The sequence below is a fragment of the Sycon ciliatum genome, chromosome 7 (assembly GCF_964019385.1).
Source record: "Sycon ciliatum chromosome 7, ocSycCili1.1, whole genome shotgun sequence".
Lineage (NCBI taxonomy): Eukaryota > Metazoa > Porifera > Calcarea > Leucosolenida > Sycettidae > Sycon > Sycon ciliatum.
In genome coordinates this window covers 4,946,368-4,956,367 of record NC_088649.1, presented here as the reverse complement: position 1 = coordinate 4,956,367, position 10,000 = coordinate 4,946,368, and the positions used below count along the sequence as shown (strand labels likewise).

Genomic DNA, 10,000 nt, shown 5'->3' with positions numbered 1-10,000 from the left:
CGTGTTGTCGGAATTCACTCGTTGGAACTGTGCTCGTATCATTTGTGGGCACTATACTACCGCATTTTCCAGAGCCGCACTGGGGCAAAAGCCGCACCCAGATTATTTGTCACGAGATGCAGACCTGTACTCGTACCCTGCATTTCACAGTTCCTTTGACCATCGCAGTATAAGCCGCAGCGTGTTTTTTGGGGTAAATTACTGGTGTTTTATAAACGTGCGGCTTGTACTGGGGAGAAAAAACCCCCGGTATGCTGTACATGTATTACGGTTCTAGCCTACGTATTTGTCTTCGGGCTGAACTTGTGCATTGCCAGTGGATCAGCTCGGACCTGTTGTCGGGTACCGTCCGACAGTGCGGCTACCATCCTGTCACAGAGTTTCATTCATCTGCCTACTAGTACTACCTAGCTAGCTGGATGAGGGTTAGAGGTATTTTAAATGATTTCCCCTCACACAGTATAACGAGACTCGGAGTCGTTTTGCTCATACCAGCTCGCTACACTGTATCTGTGATGATTGAGGTAATACAATGTCATGTAGTCCGTGCCATCACAACCGGCTGCAATGAGACCATGATCACAAACATTGCAGGTCTCAAAGATCCCACTGAACTTACCCGGTGTTTCCTGAACGCTTCCCGAGCTATCAGTGCCACCTGCTCGCTCAGGTGTGTCTCTTCTCGCTACGCCCGATCCTATCTGCTCCTCCGTGTCCGTGCCCGTCGCCCTGCTAGCGGCCGATAGCGTCACTCTCAGAATGTCCTTGCCAAGTGCTTCCATGGCCCGTGTAGCGGTCCCAGTCCGAATGCTCTTTGCGACCGGCTATGCTAATCACTGGCCCGATCAAGAAGTCCATAATAATAGAAACTCTACTGTTCTACCGTGTGCACGAGTACGAGTCGCCATACCCACGATGCTGCCGGTGATTCTTCGCCAAAAACAAACTCTTTGATTTTGTTCGCTCACTTGCTCGGTTGACGACATCGACAGGCAAGTGCAAGCGCAACATGCCAGCAAGTCAAAACACCCGCCACACGAAAAGAAAAAGAAAAAAAGGATCATTTGGGGGCTGTGACGTCATCATACCATGGCAGCGCATGCCGTCACCCTGGAGATGAAAATGGCGACCGACCAAGCGTGGGATCCGGGGCTGCAAAGTGCAAGCGCTCGAAAAATCAAACAAAAAAATCAAAACGAGAAAGATCAAAAGAAGATTATTATAGCGCTAGCTCGCAAAAGGTTTTCACGTAGTTTTCATAAACGTTTGGAAGTTTGTTACAACTTTGTGACCAGTATAATAGCAGCACAATGGCCGCCCTTATGTCAGCAGAACAACAAGCAGATATGGAACTGCGTCAGGTTAGTCGGGGCTTGGGCTCTCTCTCTCTCTCTTCCATCAACATCGCGTAACGTAGACTTAGTGCTTCTCTACTGAATCTGTAACAAATCATCAGTCATGTGTATACAGTGTGCTTGTGTTGATTTCATTGGATTGAACTGTCGTGGCGCCGATCTATCACTAAGGGTCGTGTTATTCAATAGGAAAAAAATTAACATCACATGTACCTTTAATACGTTGCCTTGCTGCTCGCGTTTGATTGCCTAAGAGTAGGCTAAGACTGTGCCACAGGTGACATACTTCTGACGTGGGTCAGTGCACGTACATGTATGTGCCTTTGGCTTAGGACGGTGAAGCAACCCGGTTTGAAGGGCTTTACAAAAATACAATAACCACGAAATTCGGTGGAAATCAACGAGAGAGCATCATGTATGCTCCCATGGGCTCTCATCTGACCCTGGTCTTACCCCTGTGAGCAATGCCAGGCTACAGGCCAGGTATCACAGCCGCTCATCCATGATCAGTTTTACGTGGTACATGTAGCCAACCCATTTCTCGAAATGCGAAGACTCCACCGTAGCCATCCACTATACTGTAGAACGGGTAATTTTAGCCACTATTAATTTTAGCGGTTTCCCATTGTCAACCGGTTAGCGACGTTTTATTTTAGCGATTTGCAGCGATTTTACTCACGGGTCACCAGTGCACTACTAATGTCTCAACGGATTAGCGACTTGAAACTTAAGCGAAAATGAGTCGATCGCTAAATTCGCTAGGGTTTTTACGTCGCTAAAATTACCCGTTCTACAGTATCCATACATCTTCACGACACTCCAAACGGTCTCTGGGCTACACCAATCACTAAAAGAAAAAGAGATAATCATTCGAACTTTCGGGCAAGGTCCATCTTCAGGAATGTAGTTACTGCAGGCAAAACAGACAAATAGTGATTGGTATAGCCCAGAGACCGTTTGGAGTGTCGTGAAGATGTATGGGTATTGCGTAGTGAACCATCCAAGTAAATGAAAAATACGCTGAAGGCCAGGAGGGTGAGCAGCTTTTTTTCGGCCCGTAGTCCGTTCATCACTTACCGTAATGTCACGTATTCAAGCCGGGCTTATTCCTGTAAAAGCCAGCATCAGGGCTTGGCTTTCCCATCAGGCTTTTATTCAAACCAGGCATTTCCATGTATACAACACTAAAACCAGTCAAGTGTCTACAGTGTACCTAGAAAGTCAGGCTTGTATTCAAAACAGGCTTTAATACAATACACTGCGGTAGTCCCATCTCCCCACGACATGCTCTCCCTCCAGCTGACCTCATTCACCACACCAGCAACGTGGCTCCAAGTTACAGTAGATACTGGTATCAAGTCCTGCATACAGCTATTTCCATCGTACAGTTCTAATTGGTGAAGGTTGTGAGAGTAGTGAATGACTAAAACCTGTGTGAGTAGCACTCTTCTATACAGAGAATCACTGTGAAAATGAAGTGGCGCAAAATCTCGCGCTTTGAGGTAACATCGGGCGAATGCAACGTCCAAACTTTCAATGTGTTTTCCAGTGTGCTGTGATCTTGTGCACACACATGATTACTACTACAGTAGTACATGTGACTATTAACATACTGCTGAGTGCTGACATGGATATTATCAAGAGTACATAACCCCCAAGAGTGTGCAACTGCCTGCACAACCTCTATGCTGTGCTGCGACGGCAGAACTTCACATCACGTGACATGGTTCAAAAGACACCGGCAAACAGTGCAAAGTGACCACAAGAGAGTTGTACCCAAAGGTGGGTTGCGTACAACCCTGTATCTATCTTGCACAGAGTGCAAATAATGTGTACGGGTTCATCACGTGATGTGAAGTTCTGCCGTCGCAGACCCCATAGCTGGAGTTGCACACTCTTGGGGGTTATGTACTCTTGATATTATCCATGTTAGCAGGGTCTTACACGTGTCGTGTGATCTTGCCACGTATTAGCACTAAGTCTTACAAGTATGAGTTATGTCACCTCCGAGCGTGCTACTGCGCTCCTTCGTTTTCACTACAATGCGCTGTATAGCAAGTGCTATTCATAAGTCCTGGCCATCCAGTGATCTCACGACCTTCACTAACGAGATCTAGGTGTATGATCGAAACAGCTGTATGGCACCATGGCTGGTTAAAATCGCCCGCATCACATGTTTATTCTCATTATTTCATTGTGACTGTGGAATAATATCTTATAAAATAATGACCCTGGAACAATCTGCCCAATGGGATTTGCTTGTCACCTTTGAAAGGAGATAATATTTATGGGGAAATTGATCAATCGTGTGTGTGTGCGTTTTGTGGATGGGTACATGTGTGCGTGTGTATTCATGCTGTTCTACCTTCAGATGAAAGACTTTCTGAACACGTACAATCGCCTATCGGAGCAGTGCTTCACATCGTGCTGCACAGACTTCTCTACGCGGACGGTCACAAAGACAGAGGTGAGATCATACTGATCGCGGGAACACAGCATGCCGTCACACACACACACTCTCTCTCTCTCTCTCTCTCTCTCACCTCTCTCTCTCTCTCTCTCTCTCTCTCTCTCTCTCTCTCTCTCTCTCTCTCTCTCTCTTGTGTTGGCTAATGAGACACTTAGCCGTGTCAATACAGCACTATTGACAAGATCAATAGATCCCAGCCTAAAGGTCATGCATTTGGATAGGGTACGCGGTACGGTGTGCTGCGCTAATGGGTCAAATTCACGGTTCGCGTGAGACTCGGCTAGAGGCCGAGTTTTCCGCATCCGTACTCGTCGCTGGCAACGCCGTTGACACCCGCGGCGCTTGTGTTGCTGCTGCTGTGTGTGTGTGCGTGTGTGTGTGTGCGTGCGTGTGTGTGCGTGTGTGTTCTTGTGTATTCTTGTTGTGCAGACCCAGTGCGTCACGTACTGCGTGGACAAGTTCCTCAAGATGACGCAGCGCATCTCGCAGCGCCTGCAGGAGTACCAGCAGCTGCAGAGCGAAGGCGGCGGCAGCACGCTCTCCTAACCACCAGTACGCTCCGGCCCGAGTCTATCAAACTATTACCGCAGTGCCACTCTCACTTCCCACGTGCTACTGGCTCTTCCTTGTGCGTCGACCGCGTGCGAATAGACATCAGTACATTCCTCTTGTATATAGCCATTTTGTCACCTGTGTACATACTCTCAGCTATACTCTCTCTATACGTGAAATACTGTCCATGCCATGTTTCTGTGTTCATGGCCAAGCTGCCTCTCTGTCTGTACATATGTCCCTACTGTAGCCATGTGAATAGCTGCCCTTCACAACTCGTCCGTTTGCGAATACTAGTCTTGTAGAAAACTGGAAACCGACTTGCAGCAAACATGTTTACCTGGCCTGGCGTGTAACTCAGCAGGTGTTTATGCACTACATTGCATGCAGCGAGATTCCGTAAGTTACCCCGGAGATAGACTGGGAGTTTATGGAGCTAGTCTTGTATTTGTCGACGAGTGATCTTGCTAGTACATGTAATGTTACTTCGAAGTATGTTAGCAGAGTACTGCTCAAGTGAAGTATGTTAGTAGAGTACTGCTCAAGTGAAGTATTTTAGTAGAGTACTGCTCAAGTGAAGTATGTTAGTACAGTACTGCTCAAGTGAAATCCAGTCGAGTTTCTCAAGTAGATCTACATGCCGGGTGTTGCATGGCCCTAGACTCGCGAACACTGGGCTGCGAAAAGGTGTACGACGCCAACTTGACTCACGCGGCCGGATTTCAGTGAGCAGCATTGTAGCAACCTGCGTGTGGGTGTACAAGAAATAATTACTGTCACTCAGAGGAGCAGATGGCACGAGTGCATGTGGTCAATTATATTATCCTTTCTACTTCAACTGGACCTTGCAGCATGCGCCCATCCCACATCACTTGTTCATCGCTGGACATGCCATGCAGGAGAACACACACACACACATGACAATGAACATGTTCAGTGATCTCAAAGTTTTGATCGAGATAGGGCAAGTCTAATGCTGACTGGTAGAGTAGAACCCGGGTTAAGGGTCACACCGGATTAGGGATCGGAGCCCGCGGGGGGGGGGGGGGGGCACTTGGCACGTACATTGTGCGGGTGATCCTTTGGAGCCCGGGGGTCACTTGGCATGTACATAATTGTGCGGGGGATCCTTATACCGGGATTTAATTTCCGGCCCAAGGGGGGGGGGGCCTCGGTTTCCGAGGAAGCCGTAATTTTTTTCGCTCCAAACTATTTTTCCGGGGTCCATCTACGCACAAAAAGTCGTTTTACACACCTTTTTGCCCATCCCTGTACAACTGAGTCCAGCTATGTCCGCGCAGAGTTAGGTGGATCCCTAACCCGGGTTCTACTCTACATGGTACCAAGAGTACATTATAAACTCTTGGTGTTTTATAAAAAAAAACATAAATTTTTAAATGCCATTTTCCGGTTTTTACCCCGATGATGGGCCAGGCGTGAAAATTTGGTGAACAGTTGATTGTTCAAGTGATAATATATGCAGCAAAGAGGCCGTGTTTGACTTGAGCTAGGGAGTAGGGCCTAGGGACCCTAATTATTTGTACGACTTCACGTGCAAGCTGCATAACTCTATAAATCTGCATGCAAGCCAAGGAGTAGTAATACCGGTGGTGATTTATAACCCTTGGATGCAAACTAACTTCTCGTCACCAGGAACAGAAAGAGAACTACTCCAAGACCTGCCCTTCCCCGGCCCCGGCCAAGCATGCAACTGGCTACCAGAATAGGACCAACAAACAACTGGGCAGTATGCTTCACACAAGTAGAATGTATCAAGGAGATTCCTTATATGCAATGTTGACGATGTGTTACGAAAAGAGAGAGCTTGCTATTTACACGTGCAGTCACAGAGAGAAGTCATGGTGTACCATCCGTAACTGCAACAGAGGAGGAGGGGGGGGGGGGGGGGAGAGAGAGAGAGAGAGAGAGAGAGAGAGAGAGAGAGAGAGAGAGAGAGAGAGAGAGAGAGAGAGAGAGAGAGAGAGAGAGAGAGAGAGAGAGCGGGGCGGTAGAGGTGCGGCCAGCCACAACAACTACCATACTGCATAATAGATTGCACAGCACGCATGCACGGGAGGCAGCGTCTGCAGAGCATAAGTGTACATGGAAAGAAGGGGTGGGATCGGTGGTGGCTGGACATGGCGGCCTATGTATACTGCCAGCCCAGCACATGCAAACACCGCAGTACTAGTACTCGCAGCAAAGTCAACGTACAAGTTCACAATTAAGGGCGAGCGGGTGGTACACAACAAAACCAGCGGAATTCAATTCACACAACGCACTCACAGAGATTTGTGTAGAAAAAACACCACCACCGCAGAACTAAGAACAGTAGCAACGACAGGAAAGGCAACCAACGGGTAGCAGAATGAAAAGATTGTGTAAAACACACCTCTTCAAACATGCTATCAAAAACACACAAGCGAGGGTCAAATTTAGACCAAATTGCCAAATTTAGACGAAACCCCGTCCAGTGAGGGCAGAGCCGGGGCCCTGGGATGTCCTACTAGTTTGCACTCCTTGCGCTGCGATAACATCGGAGGGCTTTTCTTCGGGGCACGGGCAAGCACGGCCGGCCACGACAACACAATACACCACACGGAGTTTGCGAACAAACGCAGAGCACAGACACAACAGCAACGGTATGAACAACCACTACTGAAGGCGACGGGCACGCGATGCAGACAACACTCAACACACGGATGCATCCGTTCTTCCACTGGTCGTACCAATAAGATAGGAATCGTTCTGATTGCACAAGTGCACACACAAGGACAGGTGCGCGGCGGGCGTTGGCATGCTTGTTGCTAGTCGGCGTGGCAACTATGCCGTCGCTGCGCCGGTCGCCCGTAGCAATGAGTCGCGTTCCAGGAGCAGGTCGCCGTAGCGACGCTGCAGGTCCATCTCGCGCTCGCGCTGCTGCGTCACCTCTTCCTTGAGGGTCTGCAAGGGAGCACATCGTGGCAATGAATACACACACAATGACACAGACGTCTTCTACGAGCAATGGTACCAGCAAGAGTACATAACCCCAAGAGTGTGCAATCACAACCTCTCTCAGTGCTGGACGGCCGACGCAGAACTTTACATCACGTGACATGGTTCAAAAGACACCGGCAAACAGTGCAAAGTGACCACAAGAGAGTTGTACCCGAAGCTACAACTCTCTTGTGGTCACTTTGCACTGTTTGCCGGTGTCTTTTGAACCATGTCACGTGATGTAAAGTTCTGCCGTCGACGCCCGTCACAGCACTGCAGAGAGGTTGTGCAGGCAGTTGCACACTCTTGGGGTGATAAACTCTTGGTACATGTACCAACAATAGTACATACCGTATTTCCCCGTAAGTTAGTTCTCCCCAATGACTTTAATAGTACCCCCTTATAAAAAATACACTTTCCACTGCCGAGGTTATCACCCCGAAAGACAGTTCCCCCCGAAAGATAGTAAGTTCGTACCCGTCCTACATGTACAGACACCGTACAGTACATACATCATATGCACGGACACTAGAGTTGCGCAGGCTTCCCACTGCGTGTCATTTACCCCCGATAAAAAAGTACTCCCCGAAAGATAGAACCACCCCCGAAAGTTAGTACTCATGTGGCTGCTAAGTTCGAAAGTTAGTACGTACTAACTTACGGGGAAATACGGTAACCCCCCCCCCCCCCCAAGACTGTGCAACTTGACTTTGAGGACCATCCAGGCAGAATTTCAAGTTGACATCATTTTTATGATGTACACGTGTACTGTCAGCCGTACATCCGGAACCTGTGGTGGACAACGCCCCATTTGATCCTGTACCGACTAGTGCAAAGAAAACACAGCACAGTGCAGGTACATGTACTGCAGTGCATATCAAACCCGGTCTTGATGTTTCTGGAACAGAAACAGGACAGCTAGCTAGGACGAGAGGAACAGAAACAGGCTAACTAGCCAGGACGAGAGGAACAGAGACAGGCCAGCTAGCCAGGACGAGAGGAACAGAGACAGGCCAGCTAGCCAGGACGAGAGGAACAGAGACAGGCCAGCTAGCCAGGACGAGAGGAACAGAGACAGGCCAGCTAGCCAGGACGAGAGGAACAGAGACAGGCCAGCTAGCCAGGACGAGAGGAACAGAGACAGGCCAGCTAGCCAGAAAGAGAGGAACAGAGACAGGCCAGCTAGCCAGGACGAGAGGAACAGAGACAGGCCAGCTAGCCAGGACGAGACGAACAGAGACAGGCCAGCTAGCCAGGACGAAAAAGTAAACTAACATGTCACGTGTGGCGTGAGCATGGCCTTTACACCATACAGCACGTCACGTGTGGCGTGAGCATGGCCTTTACACCATACAGCACGTCACGTGTGGCGTGAGCATGGCCTTTACACCATACAGCACGTCACGTGTGGCGTGAGCATGGCCTTTACACCATACAGCACGTCACGTGTGGCGTGAGCATGGCCTTTACACCATACAGCACGTCACGTGTGGCGTGAGCATGGCCTTTACACCATACAGCAAGTCACGTGTGGCGTGAGCATGGCCTTTACACCATATAGCACGTCACGTGTGGCGTGAGCATGGCCTTTACACCATACAGCACGTCACGTGTGGCGTGAGCATGGCCTTTACACCATACAGCACGTCACGTGTGGCGTGAGCATGGCCTTTACACCACAAATAGGGATGTCAGCGAACGCACTGCGCAGGCCTCTGCGCATGCATTGCGTCATCGATTTTTTGAACGTGATCGCGGCCGACAGAGAAAACATGGCCGCGGTCTGTTTGCACCGCTGGGAGTCGTAAAATTACTGTTCTTCTGTCCCCGCGACCATTCAAATCATACGCGATACTCGAGGACCCACGTACTCACCACGTTCTCCCCCGTCGATTTCTCTGAAAGTTTGCACATCGTGAAACACCAGTATGAGAGGTGTTCAGGCCAATTTTCAAGGAATTTCCCTGGTTGGATCGTTCCAAAATCGGACTTCCATTTCTCGCTCGCGGCCATTTCTTGCGCGATGGAAGCGCCCTGCCCTGGTGAGTAACCAGCATCGCGCTTGGTAGAGAGTTGCTGCAATCAGCTCCCTGATGTCTTCGCTGCCATTGTCAGAAGCGATGGACCATGAATTTGTTTGAGAGTCTCTGGATGCTACTATTCCTCAGCCTAGTTTTCAGCCATTCCGTGCATCTTCTTCGCACGATATATTTTGCAAAAAAATGAAAGCATTCATGAGTTTTCTTGTCGGCCGCGCGTAGATGGGCCAGGCTGACCTGCGCAGATGGGCTGCGCAGTGCGTTCGCTGATATCCCTACCACAAACCACACAGTTAGGGCACACATCGTCGTACAGATAGCCACCCAACTCACCCCAAGTCGTTTCGGTATGGCCTGGAGCTCCTGCATGCGCAGCGCCTCGAACGTCTTCAGTTCGATCAGCGTGGCCTCGACCTGATCTTGCGTCTCGCTCATCTGCTTCAGGATGCCTTGTGTTCGAGACTGTACACAAACCACGGGCATCATCAGCAGCAGCACACATAACATAAACAGCAGCACATGCAACACAAACAGCAGCACATGCAACATAAACAGCAGCATCACCAACAGAACCACCAGCAGCACAAGCAACAGAACCACCAGCA

The 10,000-nt window shown here is 49.4% G+C and overlaps 3 protein-coding genes across 3 annotated transcripts in view; 1 reads left to right on the top strand and 2 right to left on the bottom strand.

Annotated features, from left to right (window-relative positions):
- Positions 1-968, bottom strand: part of LOC135820794 (mucin-5AC-like) — a 46,237-nt gene extending 45,269 nt beyond the window's left edge. Inside the window, exon 1 of the mRNA XM_065333837.1 lies at positions 620-968. Coding sequence (XP_065189909.1) covers positions 620-782 — 163 coding nt within the window. The 5' untranslated portion in view covers positions 783-968. The remainder of the gene's footprint in view (positions 1-619) is intronic.
- Positions 969-1,210: 242 nt separating this feature from the next.
- Positions 1,211-4,697, top strand: LOC135820811 (mitochondrial import inner membrane translocase subunit Tim9-like). The gene is made up of 3 exons (XM_065333857.1): positions 1,211-1,361; positions 3,727-3,822; positions 4,255-4,697. The coding sequence occupies exons 1-3, from the start codon at positions 1,311-1,313 to the stop codon at positions 4,369-4,371; spliced, it is 264 nt and encodes an 87-aa protein (XP_065189929.1). The 5' UTR covers positions 1,211-1,310; the 3' UTR covers positions 4,372-4,697.
- Positions 4,698-6,125: 1,428 nt separating this feature from the next.
- LOC135820801 (cell division cycle 5-related protein-like) overlaps positions 6,126-10,000 on the bottom strand; it is a 21,313-nt gene continuing 17,438 nt past the window's right edge. The window contains 2 exon segments of the mRNA XM_065333845.1: positions 6,126-7,320; positions 9,729-9,857. Of these exon segments, the coding sequence (XP_065189917.1) occupies positions 7,201-7,320; positions 9,729-9,857 (249 nt within the window). The 3' untranslated portion in view covers positions 6,126-7,200.

Coding starts and splice junctions, on each gene's coding strand:
- LOC135820811 (XM_065333857.1), top strand. CDS start 1,311: ATGGCCGCCCTTATGTCAGCAGAACAACAAGCAGATATGGAACTGCGT. Junction 1,362..3,726: donor CAGATATGGAACTGCGTCAG/GTTAGTCGGGGC, acceptor TTCTACCTTCAG/ATGAAAGACTTTCTGAACAC. Junction 3,823..4,254: donor GGACGGTCACAAAGACAGAG/GTGAGATCATAC, acceptor CTTGTTGTGCAG/ACCCAGTGCGTCACGTACTG.